Consider the following 27,069-nt stretch of genomic DNA (forward strand, 5'->3'; position numbering starts at 1 on the left):
TCGGCTCTCGTCCCGCTACTTCCATGGAGAAGCCCCGTCCCCCTCTGCAGACCCGGGGGCCGGCGGCGCCAGGCCCGGCGCGGCCTCTGCGGCACCGGGGGGAGCCGGGAGCGCGGAGCGGTACAGCGAACGGCAGCGGCCAAGGCCCGGCGCCCCGGGCTGACACTCGCCACCCGGCTACCCGCCCCCGCGGCCCGCAACGCCGCCCTCGGGCCTGGCTCGGGCACCGCCGGTTGCCATAGCGACGCCGGTCAGGCCGCCTCTGGGCGTCGCTGGCCCTTTAAGGCAGGGCTTGGAGGACCGCGGGAGGCCGGAAGTACTCTGCGAGGCGCTCTGACCTCCGCTTCCTCTCTATGAGCCTCCTGCTTCCGGCCGTGCGGGGCCTCGTGGCGGGTCCGGGGGGTTTGGGGGGGGGGGCAGGACTGGGGGGAGCTGGGGGGGCGCATTGGGGGCTGAGGGGCACGATATGGGGCTGGGGCAGTGGGGGGGTGTATTGGGGAGTGAGGGGCAGCGGAGCATGGGGTGTAGTAGGGGCTGGGGGACGGTGTGGGAGGTGGGGGGCAATGGGGGGGGCCGGCGGAGACAGGGTGTGGGGGGGCTGGAGCGCTGCGGGGGGTGCAGGGGGTCCTGGGCTGCAGTGTAGGGGTGCAGTGAGGGCCTGGGGGGCAGGATATGGGGTTCGGGGGGGCGGGCAGTGCAGGGGGGCGGTAGGAGAGCTGAGGGGCTGTGCAGGGACAAATGTGGTTCCTCGGGGGGGGGGGCGGGGTTGGAACCGGGGGGTGGGTGCGGGGCAGTGCAGGGCTGGGGGGGTGCTGGGGAGGGGGGGGAGCTGAGTCGGGCCCAAGGGGGGCAGCGGGAGGGGCCTGTGTGGCCAGGGCAGGCCGCGCTCTCGGGGCGAACAGTGGTGGCGGCCAGTCCGGGACTGTTTGTTTTTCCTGTGAATTTTCCCAGAACTTCGCGCGTGGCAGGATTTCCTGCCGGGGCTGAGCCCCAGAGAAGCCCCAGCCCCGAGTGGCGACCGCGGGTGGTACGTGGGCACTTGGGGCTTCCATTCGTGAGGTGAGCGAGAAGCGGGCGAGTTGGGTGAGCCCTGTGGGTCCCTCCTGGGTGGGGGACACGAAGGGTCTGTGGGCGCTGCAGCGAGCGCAGGGCTGGGGAAGGGCTGCTGGGTGGTGGGGCCAGCGGGCCCGGCCTCGTACCAGCCAGCCTCACCCGTGCCCGAGATCAACTCCCAGGCGGGCTCCTTGCTGGGGTTCATCCTGTGCAGTAACAGGTGTGAGCATTCATGCAGCGTTTTGATGGTCATGTATGATACTGCATACAACAGGTTCCCCCCCCCAAGCCAAGGAAAAACAGCTTTTAGATTAGTTTCTTTAACGTATACTGAATCTTCTTCTGAAAATCATCTAGCAAAATTAAACTGATACTGCCCTTCCTTTGCAGGCAGGTTTTACAGACACGGAAAGCAGAACTTAGGATGTGTTGCACATATATTTTTTTCACTTGATTTTTCACTGGTACTATCTGAATTCCAAAACTTTGTTCCCCCCATAGTAGGGAGTACTGATAAGGTGGTTTCTTTACTTGAGCAAATTGTAAGGCTTTCTTGGAAGTTGTGTACTTTGCTCTCTTCTTACATCTGTGATTTCCTTTACTGTTTGGTTTTTCTCCTTCAGCTGGGGAGTTCAGCTGGGGTCACAGCTCAGGCGAGCACGTGCTCTCACAAGCACGGGAAGGGGCACAGGGAAGGCCCGTGCTGTGAACCTGGCACCAGAGTGATCCTGGCTTCTGACAAAAATTCTTTGTCAAAAAAAAAAGAGCTTAGAGCTTTTCCTGCTCGTTGCTGGTGTCTGGGTGATCTGGCTCACCAGGAGGTCACCCCAGATTGTTGCTCCTGTACAGCTGAGGAGCTGTTGGATGGTGAGAGGAAGAAGGTGCTTCTTAACCCAGCTTTGCCATCAGACTGTGTTTTGCGCGTGGCTTTGATCTGCAGTGATCAGCGAGCTCTTTCAGTGCAGTTTGGGATAAAATGAATTAATATTTCCTTGCTGCTAAAATAGGAGGCCCTCCCTGTCCCCAGTCCCAGCAAAATGCTTCCTTTGCTCGCCTTGACCTGGCACTGGGATTTGTTGGGCCCATCTGTGAGCAAATTTAACGTAAGAAAGCAGCAAAAGCAAGCTGAGGAGACAATACCCTCTTAGCGTGTTAATGAAGTTATGGGAAAGCTAACTGAATCAGAGGTTGGGAGGGAGAGGAAGGACTATGTAGTTTGGGGGAGGGGAAAAAAGTTTTCTGCCCCCCTTTTCCCCCCAGCACAGTGGCTTTGTGTTGTGGGGGAGCTCTGTTGCACTGTAGAGACCGCAGTGGCTGTGCAGAGGCTGCCAGATGCTGTATTTCCAATCAGATCTTAAAATCGGGGGCACTGCACACCAGCAGCACCTGAGCTAGAAGGACACAATTGATGTGTCTGTCTTGAGAGCTCTAATACGCTGTTGCTGTGTCCAGTTTCAGTTTTAACCAGATGTGTGAACTGTCCCTGATAATTTTAGTGGGGTGTTAATTTGGGAGCCTGATGGTTTAACAAGCTCACTGTTAATTCTTTGTGTTGCCCCTACTTGTTCATCAGGTGGTGAATTTTTTCCACTTTACATCTCACTCAGCTGCCTCTCCCAGGGTAACCGCAACAGTATGAAGTATATTTTTGAAGAAACACCGTTCATACTGTGTCTCCTCAGCAGAAATGAAGGAGTGTCTCTGGCTCAGGACAAGCTCACTTTGCTGACTCTGGTGTGCTCAGACCAGTCTAAGAGGTTAACACTGTGCTGGCAGGCTTTCTGCGGGCCACGCATCTGACCTCCTGCTGTCAGCGGGAACCAGCATAAGCTCTGGGCTGTCTGTTACAGCCGTTTTGGCAGAAATGTGGTCACGTTCCTGTGCCTGGTGTGATCAGGTGTGTGCTTGGGTTGATCTGGCAGCCTCATTTTATGGTGACACCGCAGGCTTGAGCCTAGCTTCCCCTCAGCTGGAAGGGAGATGGTGCCACAAGGGGCGACTGGCACTGGTGTGCTGTTGGAAGTTTTCAGGGTAGAAATGCTGTTGGGAAGGATTTTAAGGAGAGCTGGCGGTGGGATGCTGCTTTTCTTAGATGCTTCAGTTGATGCTGATCCAGGGAAGGTGGGTCTGTGTAGGACAGTGGTCTCTAGCTTTAGCTGGATTTCTGGCTAACGCCCTGACCAGGTAACATCTCCTGCGCCGAGCAAAGCTGCATTCCGTTTACCAGATGCAAAGTCACACGCTTTGAATTTGCAACCAGTTCTCCCTTTGTGCTCTGTCTCCTGATGTTGAACTGACCTGGGCAGAGCTGTCTGACAGGCTGCAGTTAGAAGACATTTCACTTGTGTGCTGCTGCAGACTGACATCTTTGATCAGTTTATTACTTGCACAAGCATTTCCCTTTCACTAATGTCACTCTTCCCTGGGTTACAAATTGGTATTTTTGGCTACACGGGCTGTCAGAATAAAGCATGTGGTGCCCTAGATAGGGTGATTGCAAATATCCTGATCTTAGTTGCACCTGGAAAATGAGCTGTATTTATCCTTTAAATCCAAAATTTATAAATTTTGCTATATTTAAAACTTGTCAGTTTTTTAATAAAGGAGGGGAAGGTTGGATATAAGTCAGAAAAGTATCTTCTGAGCTTGAATAATTTTAATTTTAGGAAGTTATTTCGAGGATTTTCCTGTCAGCTACCTTTTAAACAATAAAGCATTTTCTCATTTTAATTAATATGCAGCATAACCATTTGCAGGAGGGCCCTGGATCACAAGCTGTTTGTGACAGCCTCGTGGGGGCTGAGCAGCTCTGGCGCCTGTGCCCAGCTTTCCCTGCAGCATGCTTGCTGTGGCTGAACGTCCTGGTCGTTTCTTTTCAGGTGGCTGGACCAGAAGATCGTTCTGCAGGATGGTGAGAGCGCTGCCCTTGCAGTTTGGTTATACCTGTGTGGTCTTTTTAGGTTACAGAAAGTAGTTTTGCGTAATTAGATGGTAAACATTAATAAAATCCAGTTCTCAAAGTTGGCTTTCTTCCTTCTTCATATTTAATACTTATGCGTGAACAAAGTGAGAGGATTTTTAACGTGCTGCAATTCCGTTTACAGGCAATTAGACATAAAATTGCTCCTCCACTGACACTTGTGACTTGTGCCTGGGGCAGTCACACTCGAGGTGTGTAGTGCTCTAGATGTGCTTTGCGGATCTGTAGGGATAATTCAATCTCGAATTCAGCAGTGCTGAAGGATTTGAGAGCAGCTCCTCAGTGTGCCAAGCTCCCACCTCCACTAGAGGGTGTGAAGCTCTGCAGAATGATTTGTTTTCACAGAAACTGGAAATCCAGGAGACTTTCCTCCTTTAATCGGCTGTGCAGGCAGTGAGGCCGCGGCGGGATTACGTTCCGTTGAGGATCCCGGCTCTGCGTGTTGGCGGCGGCCTGCGTTGCCCGTGTGTTATGTAACCATCAGCCGGGCTCGCCATGCGCTCCATGTGATGATGCTCGGCCCTGGCCAGTGGAATGACTCGTAAGCAACGAGGTGTGTGTGCCTGGGGGAAGCGGCTCTGTTGTAGGCGTGGTACGGTTAGTGCCCACCTCCAGTGCGGGTACCTGGAAGAGGTTGTTTAGAGGGTTAACTTGCACATGCCAAGTTCCCTTTCCTTCCACATGGGTGGTAAAATGGACCCTTGCTAACAGCAAGTAGTAACTTTTCACTTACATTGCAAAGAGCCTGGCTCCTAGATTTCCCTTCACAGGTAGAAGGAATTTTCACACAATCTGCCACGCTCCCAAGCCAAACCTGAGGCCAATGTGCTGCAAAACGCTCGTGAAATGCCATGAAGCTGAGCTGCTTGCTGGGAGGTGTGTGCAGAAGCTGCTCAGCTCATGGCAGCCGTGCTGGCTCCTTGGCCAAGTACAGGATTTCTTACTGAATTTTGCCTCTGCCGCGTTAAGAATGAATTCCTGAGCAGAACTGAACCCAGCGATGCTGGCTTTGCTCCAGCACTCGCAGTGCTTGGGGAGCACCCAAAGGAGAGATGGGATCTTCCAGAGTATGTGATTGCTCTGGCTTGAGATGCAGAGGAGCGTACGCTCCTCACTGGCTGCTGGTCCCAGTTGGGGTCCGTGGACGTTTTGGAGCTTGATCTTTACATCTGAGAGGGGAGTGGGATGGTGCCTGCTGGCTCCTGCTCCTACCGCAGCCGGGTGGGTGTCGGGGTGGGGCTGGCTGGAGAGCAAGGGGGAGGCAGTCAAAGTGGGGTGGTGCTGGCAGGGCTGAGGGGTGTCAGTGTTGAGGGTGGGGAGGTGAGGGGGTGTCTGCGGGAAGGGCAGTCCTGCAACGGCTTCTCTGGTTTTGTTTTCAAGGAAACTTTGCATCTTTTTGCAAAAATGATGTCAATGTTCTCTTTGAAGGTTTTAATTTAGAATGGATCAGCAAGGAGCTGGTCACTGTTTTTAAAAAAAACAAATGTGCTTTTCCCCAGCTTCTCCTGGGGGATGCTGTGTCTTGATACGGTCATATGCACATGAGTGCCAAGTGTGGTCCCCAGCCCATCCCGGCGCCTCTCCTGGGGTCTTGCTGTGAAAACAGTCCAGCAGCTGAAGCCATCAGTTGCACTAGAGGCAGTGCTACAGTAAAAGCCTCTTCGGGCTGACAGGTACAGGCAGGACGCAGCCTCTGCCGGCTCGGTGTGCTGAGGACTCTGCTTAACCAACATGCAAAGTGGATTAGAGATTGTAAACAGCCTTCACCTGAGGAAAGCACAACCGACCTGGGAGAAGTGGGTCAGTTGGATATTTGGGGCTGTGTAACTTGCAAATCATGCTTAAGGATCTTGTTTATCAGCTGCAGTGACTCAAACTGCATCGTAAAAGTGGCTTGTGCCTGTCTGGAGCAGGGTGATACATCCCCTGTTCCCGCTCGCCTGCTCCGGAGCCTCCCAGGAATATGGGTACACCCAGGTTTGCTTATCAGTTGCCCATTGAGTTTTCCTGGGACTTCAAGCTGCTGTGAGCCTCTTAAACAGCAACTGAGAATTTATTGCCAAGACAAAGAGAGTAGGCAAACACCCTAGCCAGTCAGTGTTGGTATCACATGGATATGTTTTGAAGCCTGTGCTGTTTTACTAGTTTTGCCCACTAATTGGGCAAAATTAATCCCCACTGTGGTTAGCTCCAGGCTCTCCCAAAAGGGAAATGGTTTTAAACCCTGTGGTGTTTGTACTGTAAACAAGGTGTTTGTCCCCCTCTCCCTCGCTGCTGTCTCTTGCCTGTGTGAAGGTGGGCAGTGTCAAACAGCTTGTCTTTTCTGAGGATTTCACACATTCCCAGCAGATCGGTGCTGGGCAACACGAGGGTGGCTGCGAGCCCTGTGTGAGTTGCAGAGGGCCCCAGCAGAGGTGCTGAGGGTGCTGGCAGGGATGGCGGATGTCCATGTGTGAGCTGCACCCAGTCTGGCCCCTGGAGCAGTGCTTTGCTCTGGCTCTCCAAACACGTGCCATTTATTTTTCTTCCCCAGCCGTGAAGGGGGTTGTGCACAAAGTCCTCCGGCCACCACAGTGGCTCCGTGTTTTTGCAAACACAACCCGACTGTCAAAGCATGAGTAATTGGGGGAGCCTCGTCCACCATTTGTGCCCTGCATGCTGCGATAAGGTTGAGCCATGCACTTGTTTGTGCTGTTTGCAAGCCGTTCCTTCCTGTGCGGGTAAGAATAGCTTGTCTCATGAGTACATGAGTCTCCAGAGCAATGAGTTATCTGCTTGGACGTGCTCCCTGTGCTGACAGCGAGCCGAGGGGAAGTGTGCTTTGTTGGAGCAAGGTCTTTGCTTGCTGGAGGGAACGTTGCTTTCTGGCAGGTCACAGACCTGGTGGCCCTCCACGCATTGCTTTACCCTGCCCTGGCCTTTATGCCTTCCTTCCCCACACACAGCAGAGCCCCATGTGGCCCCTGGGGCTCTGCAGCTTCTGATCCATCTATCAGCTTGCTTGAAAATGGCTCCGTGGATGGGAGCAGCTCTAATCCTTTGCATGGGTGGGTGGGCTGTTCTGCTGCAGCATCCGACCTCTTCTTCCAGCCCCAGGCAGCTCAACTCCCCTCTGCTCTTCCCTTATGCTCTTGGGTCCCTGTGTCCCAGCACATTGGATTTCTCTGCTCATTGTCACCCTGTGCCTTAACACAGTTCCTCTGGCCGCTCTGGGGACATGGGGATAGGAGCTGCTCCAGCAGCCTGTCACTGCGGGAAAGGAGCTGCAGCACTTACCGTGCCCAGCTCTGGCTGGCTTTTCTTACTCCTTGCAGGGAGCTGACGCAACTTGCTCGCCTGGCAGAAAAGCATTTTATTGTTGCTGGATTAAGGAGCTAGGCTGGCCCATGGAAGGTCCTGGTGGGTGCTGGGTGAGCCGGACCTCTGCCTTTTGGCAGCATGAAGCCCTTACGTCAGCTCTGTGGGTCGGGGAGCTACAGCCTCGCTGGCTCTGCTTGTCCTAGCCTGCTGCCCATGCACAGCTTTCTCAGTTCCTCCATTTCTGACTGGTGAGATCATGCTCTGCGCATCCCGTGACTTTTTGGAAAAAGTTCTGCCCATTGTGTTTTTGTGGAGAGATTGGGATCCGTCCTGCAACATAAACCCAGGGCACCAAGCACAGATACTGCTTGCAATCATCTCTCCTGCTTCTAACCACAGAACTGGGTTTTTTAATGACTTCTCGGTAGTGTTCTTGCTGCAGGGGAAAATCCTGCTGGACTCGAGGCCCTGGAGATCTCAGTGCTGAAGGTGGTCAACCCAATCTTTGCCAGCCAGCCAGCAGCATCTGGTCCCTGCTGAAGCTGCCCAGCAGCACTGCCCAGGACAGCAGGGAGCTCTGCTGTGATGGCAGCCAGATCTTCATCACAAAGATGGGTATATGTGCACTGAATGCAGGATGGCACAGTTGGGGCACTTGGGTTTTGGGAAATACTGCCCTTTCTGACATGCAGAGGATTCCTTTCCCCTGGCAGGGAAGTGCCCAGGCCCATGGCCGGGCTGCGATACAATCGCCATATGTTGAGGGTCAGCTGCGGCACAGTAGCACCCATGGGGAATGACTTGGCTTTTCAGCCCATTTGGAAGCCCAACTTCTTTTGGGAGAAGTAAAACTTAAGGTCAGGACATGCTGCCTAGGTACAGAAAGGTTGGGACGTCGTGGTGCTGTGAGTGTTTCTTCTTAGAGTTCTTGATCCCTAATTCACTGCTCTAGAATTACAGCTTCTTCCTTTTTCTTGAAAGTTTCTGAAAAAAACCAACCCCAAACCCTCTGAATTTGGCCTGTTTTGGGTTTTTTGGTGTTGGAATTTCCTGTGGAATAGAAAACCTGGGACTGGCCAAGAGATCATAAAAGATGTGTGAAAGTAAAACCCGCAGTGAGGCACCCTGCTCTGCTGGGCTCCCTTGATTTTGCTGGAATCTGTTTTGTGCTCTCACCTGGGTTGTTTGTGTTTAAGTGGTCCGTGCATGATGTTCTGGATTTAAAATATGTGCCCTGCTCCCCAAGCAAGAGGGCAGCCCCTCAGGATTGAGGGGAAAAGGGACCTGCTGCTTCCTGCAGCCAGCTGCAGCAAAGAGGGGTGCGGAGCGTGAAACCCTGCGGGCACCTAGGAGGAGGGGATGGATGAAGGTGCCTTTCCCCTGTCTACAGGATGTATAAAGTATCTGATCCCTCTTGTGGGACACCTAATGCTGAGCATTTTTCCTCCTAGGCAGAAAGCAAAAGAGCAGTCGATGCCTTTGGCCACCCATGAAAGCTTGGCTTACTCCATTTTACGGATGGGAAAAGCAAGGTGTGTGTGGCCCGGCCGGTGGGTCCCTTTTCTGCGGACACAGAGCAACCGGCTGCTGTTTCTGGTGCTCTCCCCTCCTGGAGCTGCAGGCAGGAGGCCTGAGGCAGGGTGAGGGGAGGCAGCTCCGCGGAGGCATGCAGAGGACAAGATCCTAGCTCTGGGGCGGGGAGGCCAGTGGGACCACCAGTGCCCCCAACCCTCCTGCGCGATTCTTTGTCCACGGGTGTTGTTGCCAACACTGTGACCCAGGTGAACGGGCACCAGTGTGAATTAACTCAAGGGCAAACGCACACGTGCCCGCAGCCAAGGGCTGAGCAGAGCCAGGGTTGCAGCTGAGCCGTCCGGAGCACGCTGGCACGCAGCGCTGACGGGAGAGGGGGAGAGGAAAGCGAGGCCTGTGGAGCTGTGCAGGGACGGTATCATCTCCATGTCACTGGTCCCTCCTCATCCTCTCTGGGTACAGCCTGTGCCATGCCCCGATACTGTCTCGCAGGGCAGCACAGAGGGAAAGGACCATGGTGGCTGGTGCCACAGTGTGTGCAGCAGCGATGCCCAGCAGCTGCGTCCTGGTGTGCTCGTCCAAGCCCAGGAGTGATGACAGGGGGTAGGTCAGAGACCAACTGTCCTCTGGTGCCAGATCCTGGTGCAGAACCAGTGGCAGAGCAGCAGCCAGGGTCGTAACCCAGCCAAGCAAATCCTTCACCAGCTGAGCATGAAATGGATATTTATGTGTCCAAGTCAAAAATAACGAGGAAGGAGGCAGAGGTGTTTGCATATGCACCCATGTTTTACCTCAACTGCAGACAGGCCAAATCCTGAGCACTGGGAGGAAACCCAGACCTCACGAAAAGGGAGCAGATCCCGTGCAGGCAGATGAGATGCCCTGGCTGCAGCGAATGGAGTCCAGGAGCGGGCGGGCGGCTGCCAAGGTAGGGCAAGTCTGTGAGCAATGGGGAAAACTGCTTTGACCTTCAAAGCACGTCCCAGCAAGTGCCTTGCTCTGGAAGAGGTTTCTCTCCTCACACTAAGCCCTCGGCCCCGCAGCCACGAGGCCATGTTGCTCCCTGCTGGGTCAGTCCTCAAGAGCCAGCCAGGAACCAGCACCACATGCTGGGAGCCCAGCCGTGACCTGAGGCTGCCTTCTGCTTTCTGCTCCTCTGCTCCTGGCTTGTGCTTGGGCTGGAAAAGCTCTGAGATCTGTGACTGGCAGGCTGGACCTTGAGCTGGGACAGGAATTGGTTAACGCCTGTCAGCGTGTTATGCAAAGCATTGAACTTTGCATTGCCGGAAGAGGAAATGTCTGTGCATTCGCTCTGATTTGTACAGGAATTGAGAGCATGGAGATTTGGGGCTGTGGCCACTTCTGCTGGGTAAACAGCCGGAGAACTGCCTGGTTTCCAGCTCTCCTCCCTCTCCACCCATTGAAAAGGCTCCGGCAGGTCTCAAAGCACGACATCTGAGAATAGTGCTAGCAACCACCAGTCCAGCCCAGATCCTTCCACTCAGCATTGCTCAGCCTTTAGAGAAGGTTCACCTCTGCTAAGAGGCTGCTTTTAGCTGCTCCCTTGAGAGCTGTTTTTAGGTCATGCTGTAGTGTTGGTCTTCCTTCAGCAGCAGATCAAGTCCTGCATTTACCGCCGGAGGGAGAGCACAGGCTGCAGGAAGGTCACGTCTGCCCTGACCCTGGGGAAGGGATGAGGCTGGGCTGGGTGCCGCCTGAGCATCTCTTGGGCCCTTAGTTCCCTCCCGTGCCAGGACTGCATGGCAGGATTTGGTTTCAATGACTGTCTTGTGATGATGGAGGGAAGGGGCAAGCAAAGACAGCTTAAAAATATATATTCTTTAAGCTGTAACTAAGAAATCTGCCATGGCTCCAAGTTGGACCTTCCAGGCAGAGGTGAACAGGCTTCATTTGACAGCTATTTCTTAAATATTTAAAAAGCTGCCTGGAATAAACTGAATGTTTCTGAGTAGTGACCTAAATTCCACTTGCTGTAAATTTCATTAGAAAGTGGATTTGTGTGCCTGCCAGGAGCAGGCCACTTTGCAGCTTCATTGATCTGCCCAAACCATGTGCTGTGCAAGTGCCTTCCTCAGCAGATTTTTAAGGAGCTCACTGCTGCATGCTACTATCCCGAAATGTGGCTTGTTTCCTTGCTTTTCTCATTCTTCCTCTTTTTTTTTCTTCCTGGTGCAGCATTGTTTACTAGTCACGTTGCATCGTTAGCTGTATGGAGTCATCTCGCTGGCTGTGTGGGCAAGGATATAGCTGCTGGGAAGGAAAATGTCACTCTCCTTCAGCTTGCTTGATGTTCTTTGCTCTCAGATCTCCATCCTGTGCTGTGGAGGCCATAGACTTTTGCAACCCCAGGGGCTGCCTGCAGTTCCGCTCTCCAGCGAGATCACCTCTGGTTCTGACACCCCCTCGAAGAAGCTTCCTTCCCTTCTGCTGTCCCCAAAGCACTGTCTATCCCTGTGCAACCACAACTTTGGATCTTGTGGAGAGGTGTGATGGTAGCACAGATGGCATATACTGAGCCTTACTAGGGAAAAAAGCCTGGGGAGATGTGGTACTGCCAGACCTGTGGATGCACAAGCAACATGCATCTCCCCAGGCCTGAGTTGGGTCATGCTGCTGATGCTGAATTCCCTTCCCTTTGCAGCGTGTTTGCAGCCCACCTGACCAGGTTAAAGGTAGTGCTGGGGGGCTCTGTGCAGCCACCATGGGAACAGAGGGCAACACTACAGCTGCTCCTGTGTTGTTAGACACAGAGCAATTGTCTGGTTCGGCTGAATTAATGGGCGAAGGGAAAGGTGATGTGTCCCTGTAGCCCTGAAGTTGGGCACCCAGCCCTGCCTTCCCCACGGGAACCCTATTCTGGGGCTGTCCTGTCCCCCTGGCACTTCTACCTTTTTCTCTGCATGAAGCTGATGCTTCTGTAGAGAACTCTAGCCTGGGGATGGGCCACGTAACAGCATGAAACCCGCCGTGATTTGGAAGCCCCATGGCCTCGCTGTGGCTCGGGGAGGGTTGTGCACCCTGGGCACTGCATGTGGAGCAGGCAGACTGCGGCTGAGGCAAAGCAGCAGGAAATAAAAGACTAACAGACAATCCCATCCTACAGGAATGAAGTGCTGGCACCCGGCAGGAGCTCCGACAGCTCTTCCCAGTCTTTGGCATGTGGCAGAGCTGGCTTTCCAAGAGGAGCTTTCCTACACGAGGACGGTCCTGGCACTGCCAGGCTGGCACAGAACACAGCCGGTCCTGGCAGCAGGGCCAGGGGTGGGCTTGGATGTCTGGATGAGCGCACGGTCATGTTGAAGGTACGTCTAAGGGAACTGGTTGCACCTCAAACAAGTGATCTCCTAAGGGTGAGATCACAACACACCCATTTCCCTCAGCCGCCACCAGAGACAGAGCCGGTGCAGCTGGGAGTATGGGAGGGACTGAAAATACCCCAAACCCAACAGGAGGGGCGGTTAGTGTCAAGGGTGGGGGTTGGAGTGAAATATCCCCCTCTTCTAACCATTGTCTGCGTGTCTTGCTTACGGCTGAACATTGGGAAGAGAAGCTTGGGGGTGCCTCCGGTGCTCCTCCTGCTGTATGGGTGATGAAAGTGGGAAGAAATCTCCGTGTTGGAGCCGTGGAACACAGATCTGTCCCACCTCCTGCTGAGCACTGCTGCGGAGGGGGCTTTCTTGGGCTGGGTTTTGGAAAGATACTGGCAAGTTGGTCCAAAGCAGCAGCAGCCTTACTGCTGCCTCTCCCCTCCTTTGGCTGCCAGCACTGGCGATGCCCAGGCGTGGTGAGCCTGGCTGTCCTCTCTGCTGCGAGAGGTGCTGCTTCACCTCCGCTCTATGGTGGTGATTTATTTCCAGAAGTTAAACCTAGGGCCTGCACAAAGAGGCCACAGCCTGGGCCAGCAATATGGGCTGTCTTGGGGACAAGGCCTTGCTGGTTGTCAGCGTCCAGACAAGGGCTAAATTAATTTCCCCTAAATCTGAAATGCTCTGCCAGTTTTCTGGGTTCTCAGCATCCCTGCTGGAGTTGCCTGTTGTTTATTTTCCTGAGGTCTAAGGAGATAGCAGTAGGTTTTACTGAGGCAATGGCCTGGGTCCTGTTCTCTCCTACCACCAGCACCCCGAGCCTTTCCTTACTCTGGCCCCTGATGCAGGGTTTCTTGCCTGGCCCCAGGAGGCTTCATCTGTCCCCAAGCCTTGTCTGTCCCCAGCTGCAGGAAAGGCAGGGAGGAAGCAGAATTGGAGGCAGGAGGTCTTCCTGGCTCTCTCCTGCTTTGGTTTTGGGCAGTGTGGATGGCTCAGCCCCTTTGAAGGGAGGCAAACAGTGCCTGGGAAGGGGAGGCTCTGCAAGCTCACCCAGCTGTGCCCGGCAGAGAGGTGCTGGGGACCGCGCTGGCCCAGCTGTGACCGGGCGCTGGGCTGGCACCGGGACCTTCCCCGCTTTGCTGCCCTGCTCAGCGCCGTGATGCTGCTCAGCAGCTGAGTCTGGGCTTTGTGGCTGAGGCAAATGCAGCTGCACTTGTTAGGGCCGAGGAAAGGGGTGGTCAGGGCGTAGCTGCCAGGGGAATCTGGTTTTAAGTGTTGGGAGCGTCACCAAGGCAGCAGTTTCTCTCTGCAACCCACGAGGGGGTTAAGTGAAAAATGAAATTTCTTTCTATCTCCTTCCTTGTGCTTTCTCATCTCTGTCAAAGGAGCTGAAGATGGGGGAGGATTTTTTTTTTTCTATATTTAGCTTCGGAGAAATTGCTATAACTAATCGGCTTTAGGAGACTGGGTTCTCTTTTATTTTATCTTTTTCTGTCACTAAGACCTTGTCATGTGGCTGTGGACTGCGGCTCGCTGGCTCTCGCAGTTTGCTGGGCTTCGTTTTTTTCATGGAGTCAATTAATAACCCATAAAAATAACACCTCCAGCTGTTCCACTTGCAGCTGCTGGGCTGGAGTCTAATTACCGAGCCTTGGATCCCAAATCCTGCTTTGCATGTAAAAGTACCAGTGAATAGGAACAGGCAGAGGAGATGGCAATGCAAAAAAGGAGTGCGGTTTGGGGTGCTATTTTTAGCCTTTTCAAGCCAAATGTAAAAAGACCCTTAGGCTGCTTGTGTCCTGCTGAATCTGATCATATGCACAATATTGTTCCCATGGCACAGCGCAGCAGCCAGGGTGGGTTGGGGGTTTATTTTTGGCAGTTAGCTTGCCTACATTTAAAACCTTCTTCTGGGTTAGTTTGAGCAGTGCAGTGTTGATGTGTCTTACATCCATGTACTCATGGGTTTTTTGCAATCACCTGTAGTTCTCCGTGTGTCGCTGAACGTGCCCGTGCTGGATGTGGCCACGGCAGTGATGAAGAGGGAAGGCACACAGTTGTCCACCCAGTGCGGAGCTTGCATCTCACAGAGTGGTGGTAAAGGGGTGCCCAGCCCCCCTCAAAAAGTCCTTTTCTACCGATTAAGATACAAAATTAATTTAGCTGGAGCTCTGGTGGGTATACAGTGATCTCCCTCCCGTGTCATCCTGTCTACCTTGCACCTTATTCTGCTTCCCAAGCTGGATGTCAGCTTTGGGTGGACCAGATTTGTCCTCTGCTTGTCTGGAGCCTGGGGGTCTTGGCTCTGCTTGGCTGCTGCTGCCTCGACTCCCACCACTGTCATGTTCATCTGACCTCTTGCTACCTCCTGGGTACTCAAGAGCCCTCTCCTTTCTTGCTCCCCATGGACGTGGTGCAGCAAAGGCCCAGGAGGGCCAAAGTGCACACAGGGATGGGGCACTGAGGAAGCACTGGGCTTGTTTCCAGTCCTGTCCAGGGAGCTGTACTGGGGCATATTGTTTCTTTTATCATTGGGCTCTTGTTTAATTCAGACTCAGGCTGGTTATGACCAAAAGCAAATCAAACAACAGCTGTTCATTAGCTAATTTGAAATACTTAGTGGTCACACATCAGTCTGTAGCTACCAGCTTGAAACCATGATTGCAAATAGGCTTCCTGTACTGGAGATCATCCCCTCATTAAACCAAGTTATTTTGAGACTGCTGTTTGGAAGCTGTCCTCAGAAAAAACTCCTACACATCCCACTTGCACAAGGGTTACAGAGCCAGTGCTTGACTCAAAGGCAACTCCACCTCTTCCTTCTCTGCTCAGGCTCCCCCTGCCCCATGCTGACAGCTACAAGAGCTGGGAGGTGTTAAATGTACCATCTCTCATCCCTAGAGAGATGGACCCAAACTCTCAGTGGGTGTCCCTTCAGTGGAGCTCTGCTACCAGTTCACTTACCCAGGGGTGGAGGATGCTATCAATCTCCGTTCAGTCTTGCCTAGCAAAGAGATTGCAAATGTGGCTTTCCATCATGCGGTACATTAGCCAAATTAATTCCAGGACAGAGAGTCTGACAGTGGTGGTCAAGGATGAGACAGATTAATGCTGCAGCCATGTCAAAATCAGCAGAGCTGCTGCTTGCAGCGTGCCAGCTCCCTGGATGCAGCCAGCCTTCTGCTCAGTAATGCCCTCCTTCTCACACTTTTCAGGGGCATTGAATGCGCTGGAATCAGCGACACAGACCATTCAATTGGAAGGAACATCTGTCTCTAAACTGTGTTCCCCATTCAGCTGCCGCCGCTCCAAGTGGGTGACATTTTTTATGCATCTTGCTTGCTTTCTTTAATCTCCCAAACACAGGCATGCCTGTGGAGCACGGGAAGGTTCCTCCCCCGTGACAAGGAAAAAGAAATTAGCAAGCAGATCAAGCATATATAGCAAATAATGAGATTGCCTTGGATACAGGACTGGAATTCATGCAAAGAATTCTGCTGATCAGAGAAGATAAGCAGCGTTTCTAGGGCCTGCAAATAGTGTCATGAGACTTATGTTTCTCAAGTGTTTTCTAAGAGATCCTTGGATGAAGGCTGCCAGCACAGGCCTGATCCACAGACAGCGTGATTTAAAAAATAAACCCTGAAATAGCTATACTGGTAGTTATTTTGGTGTGCAAGTGCCTCGTAATGATATGCCTCATTTTCCTTCAGGCACGGGAACAAGCTATACAGACACACGCGCTGTTATGCTGGCGGAGCAGCAGTCACAAAGAAGGCTTGTCCTGACGGAGCTCCAGTGAAAGGGTCCAGTGTTTGCCCACAGGGTGCAGACCCAGGACTGGTGGAGTCAGTGCGTACTTTAAAAGGAGCTGGATTTATGGAATACTTTTAATAATAAGTAATTGTTTCTTATTACTCCTCTGGTATTAAAAAAAAAAAAAAGTCAACATTTTACAGGCAAATAGGGACAAAGTCGGTTACCTGGTGAGCAATCCAACAGCTTGATTCAATGCTTGTTGAAGTAGATGAGAGCATTTGTACTGTCAGACTCATTAAAAAGAGGGATAGTAAACAGCCTTTGTTTTTATTTTTATAGGAAATTTATTCATCCTTGCATTTGCTGTGCCTCTTGGCTGAGACTGATATTTTTCTAAGGATTGAGTAGTGTTATTAATGAACTCATCACAGAATCACAGAATCGTCTAGGTTGGAAAAGACCTTGAAGATCCCCCAGTCCAACCATCAACATAACATTGACTGTTCTCAACTCCACCAGATCCCTCAGCGCTGGGTCAACCCGACTCTTCAACCCCTCCAGGGATGGGGACTCCCCCCCTGCCCTGGGCAGCCCATTCCAACGCCTGACTACCCGTTCTGGAAAGAAATACTTCCTAATTTCCAGTCTAAACCTTCCCTGGTGCAACTTGAGGCCATTACCTCTTAATCCAGGCTGTCCTTTAACTCACTTAAAGAGACGACTGGTACCAGGCTGTTCACAGTGAGGCAGGTACCAAGCAGCTCCCAGGCAGTGGCACACGGGCACAAGGAGTGTTTCCAAAGGCTATTAGAAAAGCTGGGCATTCCCAACAGCCCAGTAAAACCTTCCTTGCTTGCAACTCCAGCTCCCTGTGTTATGAGCATGACATCTTCAGCAACAATAAAATACCCCAGCAAGTTATCATCCAAGTGTTTTTCCCTTTATACTGGAAAAAAGGTCGTGGGGGTGAGTTCCCTTTGACATTTTGCCCCCCCTGTGCCACCTCCTGTTGTCTGCCGGATAAAATAATGCCCCAAAGGGTGTCTCCCCCTCCTCATGCTCCCCCAAGAAGTCTGTGCTATTGACCATTTGGGTGTTACAAATATCCAACGCGGGTATTGGAATGAGTGTTGGATTTGATGCTTCATCCAGGATATACACTCTGCTAGCTCCTCACGCTTTAATTATTTCTGTACTAGCAGCCCCCCCTGCACCACCTGCTCACTTTTGCTTTAGCACCACGCTGCTTATGAGCGGTGACACTGAATTCACTGCAGGAAGCCTCATATGGTTACGGGCTTTGCAATGAAAGGATGTGAATAAGGGCTGGGATGCTTTCCATGTGCTCATCCCATGGATTTCATGAATCAGGACTTAATCCTATGTGCTAAAGTTCATCTGTGTAACCTTTGCTATGTCAATGGTGTCTGTGCTCTGATGTAGCTGCTGGAGTCCAAGAGCTGGCAGCTGGTGTCTCTGGCCAGCTCCCAGCCTGCAATTCAATTTTCCTATCACTCGAGAAGAAAGGAAAAAATGTGTTTCTGACTGTTTGTGCCATGAAAACATAAAGCGCGTCTACAAGGTCATTTAAGGCTTTTCTACACTGTGACACATGAGAAAATTGAGATAAATCAAATAACGGTATAAAGTTAATACACCTTCACTTATACTGCACTGAACTACAGTAAACTAAGGTCAATTTAACCCTGAATAAAAATCTCAGCAACAGGAGCCTTCTAGGTTTCATACATCAACATCACCTCTCTGAACACAAGTTAGTCTGGAGATATTTTACCCTATTCCCAGTCTTGTCAATGGTGGAAAACTACCACAGAGCTAAAAGGCAGCAGTGATTGGGAATAAGGGGATCACCCTGGAAGTGCAGAGCTCTGGTCTGTTTTCTCATACGGACCTACTGCGTGACTTTTCCTATAGCATTTTGTGAGCCCCAATATTTATATCTGCATATTGGGATTATTAGTATCTTCCCTGCCATTACAAAGGGCTTTATGATCTCCAGAGATACATGGAGACATTTCTCCTCCTCTGTACCATTTCCCCAGTATGGGTTATATAAGGAGCTTACAAAAAATATGTACAGCTGTTACAGATGAGCACACTCGGGTATGTGCCTGGAGGACTGAACTCGGGTGTCACAGTTACTTTGGTTTTAAGAATAAAGGAGTGAAGGAATTCACACCACCTCATATCCAGCACCATCAGATACTGGCTCCCTAGACTGACGAGGGAAAGTAAAAATTGTGACACCTAGTTAAGTACCTATAATGCATTTAATAAGAACTCTGTGTAAACCGGAATCACATGTCCCCAGGGCACAACTCTGTCCCATTACCTGTTTGTCAGTCATCATGCTTATTTTAGCTGGAAATGTTATCATTTGGGACCTTTTTCATGGTTTTAAAGGTTTAGGAAGCAGGTATTTATTTCAATGTAGCCAGTAGTACATAAAAAAATCCACCGACTCGGGACTGATTTATTACGGAATGGCTCTTGAAGAACGTCAGTGTATCAGAACTCATAATCTCATCCCTCTTTCACATACCTTTAATAAACGTACGGTTTAGCAGCAAGACCTTGAAGGAACGCACGCTCTCTTGTTGAGAACTCCTAACAATCTTGTCTCTTTAGTACAAAAGCTGCAAAGATGAGACCTGCTGGACAGTAAGAAGCCGGGACCACTTCACTTTTATTTACTCTCTGGGGTGTAAACAAAAGAAACCAGAGCAAGTCCCTGCCTGCTGAAATTCCAGGGGCTTGCACTGAATCACAGCAAGACCCGGAGGCGTTTTGCATCTTTTCTTGTATACATCAGCTCTGCACTGCTCCCAGGCAATTGTACTTTAAGTTACTTATTATTAATAATAAAGGATTTACTACCAATAGTGCCATTAATTTCCATGGCAATATTGCCTGAAACAAGATACAGGACAGGGCTTTGAGTTGTATAACCAAAGTTCGTAACGCGGAGGAATGCAATCCAGGAAAGGTGTTCAGACAGTGGGGAGTGACCGACCTTGCTTAACCTCCCTAAGGCCCAACCTCCCTGCGTATCTAGCAAGCTGCATTCCTAATTTTCTGAAAATATTGTGTGGTTTGCATTTTCAGCCTATGTCCTCTGGGCTTCAGTCTTCAGCATGCCTCACGGCTTCCCTTAAACATTTCACCCACCCATTTATTCATTTATATTCCTTCTAATGATGCACTGCTGGAGCTTCCAGAAGAGAAGGTGTAACAGGAATATAAACAATAATAGAAAACTTAAAAAACCTATTACTTTCCTCTTTTGTGTCTATCTTATTAAGATTATTCTTTCTGCAGAAAACAGGCAAGACACCTACCATGACTGATTTAGACATTAAATTATGGACGTTCACTTTAATGCTTTCACTCTATCAGTAAACTCTCAATATGTTTAAAGGTCCAAAGTTTTTTGGGTTATATGGCCATTTGGTTAAGTAGAATAGTGGCAGTCAGCAAGAATTAAAACAATTCCCAGAATCTAAAGAGAGAAATGTTATGAACAAAGAGGAATCTGAGTGGGCGTAAATTCCTCGCCCTGCTATGTTGGTAGGATTGTATCTCAGGCTTTCAGAGCAGGAAAAGGATGTTACAAGCATAATGGCAAGGAATATCAATCAGATAACTAAATCTAATTACAGAGTTACTAGATTAACCTGTTAACTTCAGCTACATGATGGCAACCGGCCAAGTGCCACAACAGAAACCAGATTCAGAGAAACAGTTTTTCAACAGATTAAACAGCTGCTTGTTTCAGATCAGACAACAGACTATTCTTGACCAGCTTTAAAAAACACGTGGTTTGTGTAAGAAAGAACTGCAGCTGAATCACTCATTAATAGTAACCACAAATCCAGCCTTCCTAGAGAAAGAATTGTACCAAAAGGATAGGATAATGACTCTCAATTTTAGTAGGAAGATTTATTTTCTGAGGGAGTAAGCCAGTAACAAAACATGTTCTGGGTAAACAAATTGCCTTGATTGGGTCATTGAAGGGAACGGAGGCACGGGCCCCTCATTTTGAAGTCCTTAACAGTTTGGGATACGCTGGTACCGTACAAAACATAACTGCATTTCTTGCTTTTAGTACATCATAGTTAAACCATGCTAGACGTGGCCTAAGACAGATCGCTTCCAGACATCCCAAACGGCAAAGCACCCCAGGCAGGGTGACTGCTGGCTGAGAGCAGAGACAGGCGAGAGGCAGAAAGATGCTCAAGCGGTGACCTGGGACGGGTTCAGCACCTCCTCAGGTGATGAGCCTGAACGGAGCAACTGCTTAATACTAATGAAATGATATAGCACTTGTCTCAGGAGGGACCATCTGTGATCCAAGGCTGCAGTTGTTCCCCTTTCAGCAGAGATACCCTTTGTCCCAGCCAGGTCTCTGGGGCAGTTTCTCTCCAGTTCTTGCTCCCCTCAGCCAGGCACCACCCCCCCGCAGCACCCAAGGACACCACCAGCTGCCCGGTGCTGTGGCCGCTACTCCGGGCCCTCCACCGGGCTCAGTGTCCAGCCTGGGTGCCGCAGACCCAGCACCGCTCCCTAATGCCCCTGCTCCTCATCAGCACCTGCGCAGCGCCCTGCGGAGCCAAGGCCCAGGCTGGGCCGCGGCCTCGCCTGCCGGAGGGCGGTGTCAGCCAAACCCCCGCCCTGAGGGAGCGACTGAAGGGCCGAGGCCCGCAGCGCTGCTCAGGGAGGCTGAGCGAGGCGGAGGTGCCCGCACAAGGGCCTCGCACCCCCCGCCCTCGGGGCTGCCGGGGCGTGAGAGCCACGCGAGGCCCCGCGCCCCCCACTGCGCACGCGCCCCCCGGCCCGGCCCGGCCATCGCGCGCAGGCGCAAAGGCAGCGCGGGGCGAAGGCGCCCGCAGCCCTCCCCCGCCTCCCCGCCGGGCACCGCGCATGCGCAGCCGCTGGCCGGGGGCCAAGCCCCGCCCCGCCCTGTCACTAGTAACAACAGGCGGCGGCCGCCCGCTGTCCCTCCCCCGCCGGAACCGGCGGCGGCGCTGCCCCGCGCCGGCATGAGGCCAGAGCGCGGCCGGCCGTCGTGACGGGAGGCGGTAAGGGTCGCCGCGCGGGTGCCTGTCCTCTGCCTTCCCCCCTCCCCTCCTCTCGCCGTGCCCCGCCGCTCGTGTGCCCCCCACGCCGCCCCCGGCGCGCCCTCCCCTCAGCCCCGCCGCCGCCGTTGCTGTCCCCCGCGGCAAGTTTCCCGCTGGCCGCTCCCTGCCCGGTCCCCGCCGGCTGCTCTCAGCCTCAGCGGCGGTGAGCCCCGGGGAGCGGGGTGGGGCGGGGGGTGACGGCCCTCGGGCGGGTCACGGCGGCGCCGCGGCCGCTGGGCTCTCGTTCCCCCGGGGCGGCCCTGCCCGGGTGCCCTCAGGGGCGGCGCGGGGCTGACGGAGCGGGACAGCCCGCGGCGGGGCTGTCACAGGTGTCCGGAGGGTCCCTGCGCTGGCCCGGCCCGGAGGGGGCCCGGCGGGGCGCGGGCAGCGCTGCCCTGGCCAGCGGTGAAAAGAAACGTTGAGTTTCTTTGTTGTGTAAGTCTTTTTTTCTAAGGATTAGAGAGGGTTTGCGGCTTTTTTTGCTGATTCAGGTGGTTTTTTTTAAAATGCAGGGTAGTCATGGGTAAATTCCTCTCTTGACTAGGATGTCGGCTGAACTTTCTTGTGACTCTTGACTTTATTGTTGGCTGCTGCTCGTGTCTGAGGAGCCGCCGTGCCCGGCTGCCCTACTCCGCAGCTGGAGTTGATAACGCTTTCCAGAAGTACTGTAGATAACGTGAGAACACATTAAAAAATAAAACTCTAACTTGTAATCAAACCATCTCTTGCTAAAATGAGTCTGGCCAGCAGCCCATGGTTTCATCTGTAGGTGCTAGTGCCAGTATTTTTCAATAAATCTAATTGCATTCAAGAGAGTTTGGGTCAAACTCTTTGCTGTGGAAAGCAGATACAAAGCCGTTGGAATAATATCTGTTTTGCTAGTGAATTTTTTCTGGCTCTATTTTTAGTTTCTTTTAAGTTTTTCTCCCCAGCTATCTCTTAAGTCTTTTGAGAGAGAAACTTTTAATTTGATTTGGAAATGATGAAGGAATGCCTTGTATCGGTGTGCTGTACTGATCCAGTTTTTCTTTCTTTCTGAAAACAAGGGGTTTTAACACTCGGTGTATTTTTTAACCTCTTTTTTTGTGAATTCTTTTGTGTGTGTGTTTGGGTTTTTTTAAGCCAGTCCCAATTCAGAATGACCTATAAGCAAGGCAGCCCACCTACCATGCGGGGGAACTGGGCAATGCTTTTCTGCCTTTAGCTGGTATGTGTCAATGTTTGGTTCTCAGCAGCAGCACAGGAAGTCTCACCATCCTGATGAAAGAGTCACGGAGAGTGTTGAAGATTTGTTACTAAAAGTGGACTGAAAATGTGCTAATTCTGTGTCGTCTTTGGAAGAAATGATAAGTCATTTCTGACAAAAATATACGTAGCTTTTCAGGGCCTCATTGCATCTTCCGGGGGGGAAAAAAAAGTCATCAAGGAATTGTGAAGGATTTCCTGTAGAATTGCTAGCATGGTATCACGCACAGAATAACTGTAAGAGAAGATTGAAAATGGCTTCTTACATTTGACAGATGGTTTTAAAAATTTCTTTTTCAGGTTTGAGTTGGTGTTACTAACTGCAGCTATGGTGCAGAAGTATCAGTCCCCCGTACGGGTGTATAAACACCCTTTTGAGTTAATTATGGCTGTAAGTATTATTTTTTTGCTGTAATTTTCTTCCTTGACGGTTCCTTGTATTGCTAAGTACTTACTGGGCTCTGTTTGATAGGAACTATAGAACGTACAAATTTTAAATTATATACAAAATATGAGGTATGTGGTTTGATGGTTTCTTCTCTACCCAGAGTATTTTTTCTCTTTTTCTCCCAAAGCTTAGATATAGTTCATATTTTTATTTTAAAGTTAGAGCAAAAGGAGGCTTGAAGCATACTTCCCAGTTGATTACTGGGGGGCAATCTATTCTAGCATGGGAGAAAGTGTCAAGTATGTTGATTAAAAGATTGTGGTTGTGTCTTCATCAGTGTAGAGCTTAAAGGACTAGAGAGCACAGAAAAAGCCATGAAAGGAAGGATAAGTGAGGAGAAAGCATTCTGAGCATTGGTAATACTTTGGGGGAAGGGAGAAAAAAAGATTTCTAGGGAGGCCAGAGAGATGAACAAAAGCCTCTTGGATGCATGGTTGCCAATTTGTGTGCTAACGTTACAAATACTAACCAAAATGGGTTCCCTCTTCTTTCTCTCTCCCCCTCTGCCTCCCTTTTTTCTTTTAGAAAACAGAAAGGAACTAGGTATTTGACATTTTAAAGTATATTCAGCCAAAACCATAGCTGTGTGGCTCTCATGAGTTACAAAGAGCAGCAGAGGAGAGCAGTCAGGTCAGCTTCTTACCTGATAAAATCAGTTAAAACTAAATAATAATCTAAATAGTAATTGTTTTGTTTCACTTGCTGAAAATACTATGTTTAATGGCTTCAGAGGAGAGCTTTAATGATGTTCATAGTGTAAATATTTAGATAGATCACATGGTTTGGAGTGCAGAGTTCCTTACAGAAGTGATCCTTTGCAGTCATGGGGCAAAAAAGGATTAGATTGCTCTGCGGGGAGTACTTCATTTTCTTTTTATCTTATTCCTAAAGCGGCCTCCAGTGTTACACATGCAGGTCTTGCTCTTGCAAACACTTCAAGGCAGTGAGTGGTTATTTTCATGAGTGGTGAAGAATCTGACTGTGATCTGTTTAAGGTCTTCTAGGACCTTACTACAGCTCTGACAGCTAGGCTTCAGATGGCTTCTATTTAAATTTGATTGTGTGTAACTGTAGCCTTCAGTGAAATATACTGGTTCTTGTTCTTAGATCAGTCAACCAAAATGAGTTTCTTGGACAAAATTCTCTGGCTGTTTGCTGAACTAGTGAGTCTTTACCTTGCTATTGAATTGAGGGCAGAAATTCTTTTCAGTTACTGCTTCAAGGATATTTTGAGTCAAAATGCTGACATCAGGATTTTTCACAATGCTTTATTGAGTGTAATTAGAAACACTTCTGACTATTAATATTAACTTTGAGTTCTCAAACTGTTCTGTATCTTGGGGATAACATTTGAAGAATAATCTTTAACAAATATTAAGTCTTTTCTTACATGAAAGCTTTTCTCCTGTGGAAAAAAAGAGGCTTATACTACATATGCAACTGGGATAAAACAATAGTTGAAAAATTAAAACAGTGAACTAAGAGGAGAAGAATGTTTATAAAAAGAAACAGCTGAACAGGATGCTTTCTGAGACTAGGAGTTTAGATTAGTGATAATATGTATGATTTATTTTGTCTGTCAGGGCAGTGAGTTATCACATGAACTTGTTCAGAATGTGATCACGGGATTAACATCCTTCTCCTGCCATGTCGTTTCTGTTACTGGTTTTTAAAACTTGTAAAATTCATTGTGGTGATCTATCAAAACTATTCATGCATTTTCTGAAGCATGTAGAGGAGTGCCTCCATGAGCCAAATTCTTTAAAGAATATAAACAGTATATGAGAGTTTGATGCTTTTTGTTACTGTTTTCCCGTGGTTGAATAGTGATTACATAAGTTGATGAAGTATTTCTGGAAGGAAATTCATGTCAAATTTTGTACTCCCTGTAGTGGAAGTACTATGTTGCATTTTCTCAAGGAAGAAGTGCTATAATGTTATTGTAACAGTGCCAGCAGCTCTTGTGAAGTGAGGAACACATCCTGGTATATACCAAGTTTGAATTTAAAGCACCCAACAAATTACTTTAACAGTATGTGTTTTGTTTGATTTTTTTCTCTGTCCCTCTCTTATTTGCACCCAACCTTTGAGAAAATGTGTCCTCAAGTAGAGGTTTTAAACCCACTGAGATGTTCAGCTGTCAGTAAAAAGCCTCTCAAAGAAACCTGTGGCAGCAGTGTTCTGTATGCTGAGATGTCTAACAAAAATCACTGTTTCTAGCCTGGGTCTCGTTGCATGGAATCTCATCTTTGTCTTAGGGTGCTGAGTACTTTTAAAAAATTTATCTGGAAAATGATCCTCCCTTCCCTGATTGTTTCATGGAATTGAAGAGGTAATTCAGTCTGTAGAGTAGTAATGAAGATCACTGGTGTCAGCAAAGCCCATGTGGACTGTAGAGATTTCCTGGATGATACATGTTCCAATTAGAAATTGGAACTCGTTAAGTCAAGCTAGTATTTAGCTTTCAGATAGAGAAATCAGCATAAAATCCTTTTTTTCTACAAGCAACCAAGTGAATGCCACTTGCAGAATGGGTCATTTACACTACAAACTTCCTATTTGCCCACTTTTCCTTTCCTGGGTTTCAAAGAGGTACTTGAGGGAGAATAAAGTACAATCAGCATTCCATTCATGCTGCTCTAGTGTGTTTTGAGAGAAGTTGGTTCTCACTGTGAAGGGTGAGTGCAGCTATATTAGGACAAAAAAAATGGATTTAATTCCACTTTGATCTAAACCAAGATTGACAAGGAAAGTGTTTTGATATATGAATTATGATATAAAGACTTTTAAAATAGACACAGTGAAAATTCTTTTTCTAAGTTGAATTGGTGTTGAAAATAAGTTTCTCTTATGCTCCTCCACTGAAATCCAAAAATCATCTGTCGAACCGTAATGTAACTCTACGACAATACACTGCGAGAGAACGGGTGAAGTACCGCTGGCGGTAGAGAGCTGGGAGAGCCGCTGCTGTGCTTCGCGCCTTTCTCTGTCGTTAAAGGCAAGCTACGGAAAATCACATACAAGCTACTTTCCTTGGTTTCCTTTTACTGGCAAATTTTGTGGTTCTAGATAATACCTAAGTTGCTTTAAAAACAGTAAGAACTGGATGCAAATCTTTTAATGAAACTATCTCCTGAACTTGAAAAGATTCTAGAATCGTAGGTCAGAAATTACCACGTTTTAGTCTGACACGCTTGACACAGGCAATACAATTTCACCAAATGGTTACCAATGCTGACATGATTACTTTTGGCTGCTCTGTCGCATATCTGTCATAATCAACTTCTTGAAAACTCTCTGTGTGTATGTATATATGTATATTTTTTAAAAAAGCAGCCAACAACTTGCACAGCTGTTCATCAGACTGAACAGAATCTCGCCTTGTTTTTCCTCCTGTTAATGTTGAAGCTTACGTAATGCTGGAAGCAGCTGAAATGTGAAAAAATGACTGTTTACTTAGACTCACTTGTCAAGTTACCAAGGTTAAATATATTGCAGAAAAACTGAGAAGCTGCTTTTACAAAACTTTTAAAAATTATAGGTTCAATTTTTTATGTTAGAGGTTTACATTTAAAGTAATATAGGGCCTTTGCTGAGTAAGTAGTTCTTAATGCTAAAAGGCAGTTAAGAACTTGAATCTTTCTTAACACACAGGAGGCTAAAATTAACTTTGGAGATTCACAGCTCATTTTCAGTCTGACATGCCTTAGATGATTCCCCTTGAGTTTAATTTCCAAAGTAAATTTAAATAATGAATAATCAGTTACATATGAATACTCAGCATTCCGAGGGTGGAATTTATGCAAATGGAAAATAAGTAGGATTTTGGAAAAAAAAAAAAAAAAAAACCAAACATTGAATTGAGCCATTGACCAGAGGGGTTTTTTTTTAGTTTCTGGAAGCTCTGTGGAAAATGTATTGCTTTTCAGTCCATTTAGAAAATGTCCTATTTACAGCCACAAATTACTTAGTTTCAGAAATAAATATGAATAGTAACATGACTGAACAGAGCAGGTGGGCTCTAAACCTGTCCTGTTACATTTAGTCACATTAACGTAGATTTTAAGAACTTGTGCTTTGAAAACTAAGATTTTCAAATCTGCCTGTGACAGGAGACAGACTTTCAAAGGTATTTTGCAGTCTTTTGAATACCTAAAATAATGTTTCCAGTTTGTTAAAGTTCCTGGCATTTGTCAGCTTCTGCTGATGCCAAACAATGAGGAGAAGTCTGTAGGTAAACTAGTCATCAATGTCAGGAGCTTGCAGTTGTGGAAATAATGCATTTAA

The 27,069-nt window shown here is 49.4% G+C and overlaps 1 protein-coding gene, 1 long non-coding RNA gene and 1 other non-coding gene across 6 annotated transcripts in view; all 3 read left to right on the plus strand.

Moving 5' to 3' along the window:
- The first annotated feature begins 351 nt into the window (after nt 1-351).
- LOC141952155 (uncharacterized) lies at nt 352-4,073 on the plus strand. The gene is made up of 3 exons (XR_012631558.1): nt 352-393; nt 952-1,059; nt 3,933-4,073. It is a non-coding gene; the product is annotated as an uncharacterized LOC141952155 (long non-coding RNA).
- LOC141952378 (small Cajal body-specific RNA 16) lies at nt 1,147-1,326 on the plus strand. The gene has a single exon (XR_012631612.1).
- A 16,871-nt stretch (nt 4,074-20,944) lies between the features above and the next one.
- The window catches only part of SEC14L1 (SEC14 like lipid binding 1), a 42,981-nt gene continuing 36,856 nt past the window's right edge, over nt 20,945-27,069 (plus strand). For 2 of the 4 annotated variants that reach the window (XM_074888835.1, XM_074888836.1), the window contains exon 1: nt 22,634-22,725. Coding sequence is in view for 1 of the 4 variants with exons in the window: in XM_074888834.1 (XP_074744935.1) it covers nt 22,663-22,725 (63 nt within the window). In the remaining 3 variants the exon portion in view is untranslated. Of the gene's footprint in view, nt 21,051-22,633; nt 22,726-27,069 lie in introns of those variants that run through there. The other 2 variants (XM_074888834.1, XM_074888837.1) reach the window with 2 other exon arrangements.

This window comes from Strix uralensis, chromosome 19, assembly GCF_047716275.1.
Source record: "Strix uralensis isolate ZFMK-TIS-50842 chromosome 19, bStrUra1, whole genome shotgun sequence".
Lineage (NCBI taxonomy): Eukaryota > Metazoa > Chordata > Aves > Strigiformes > Strigidae > Strix > Strix uralensis.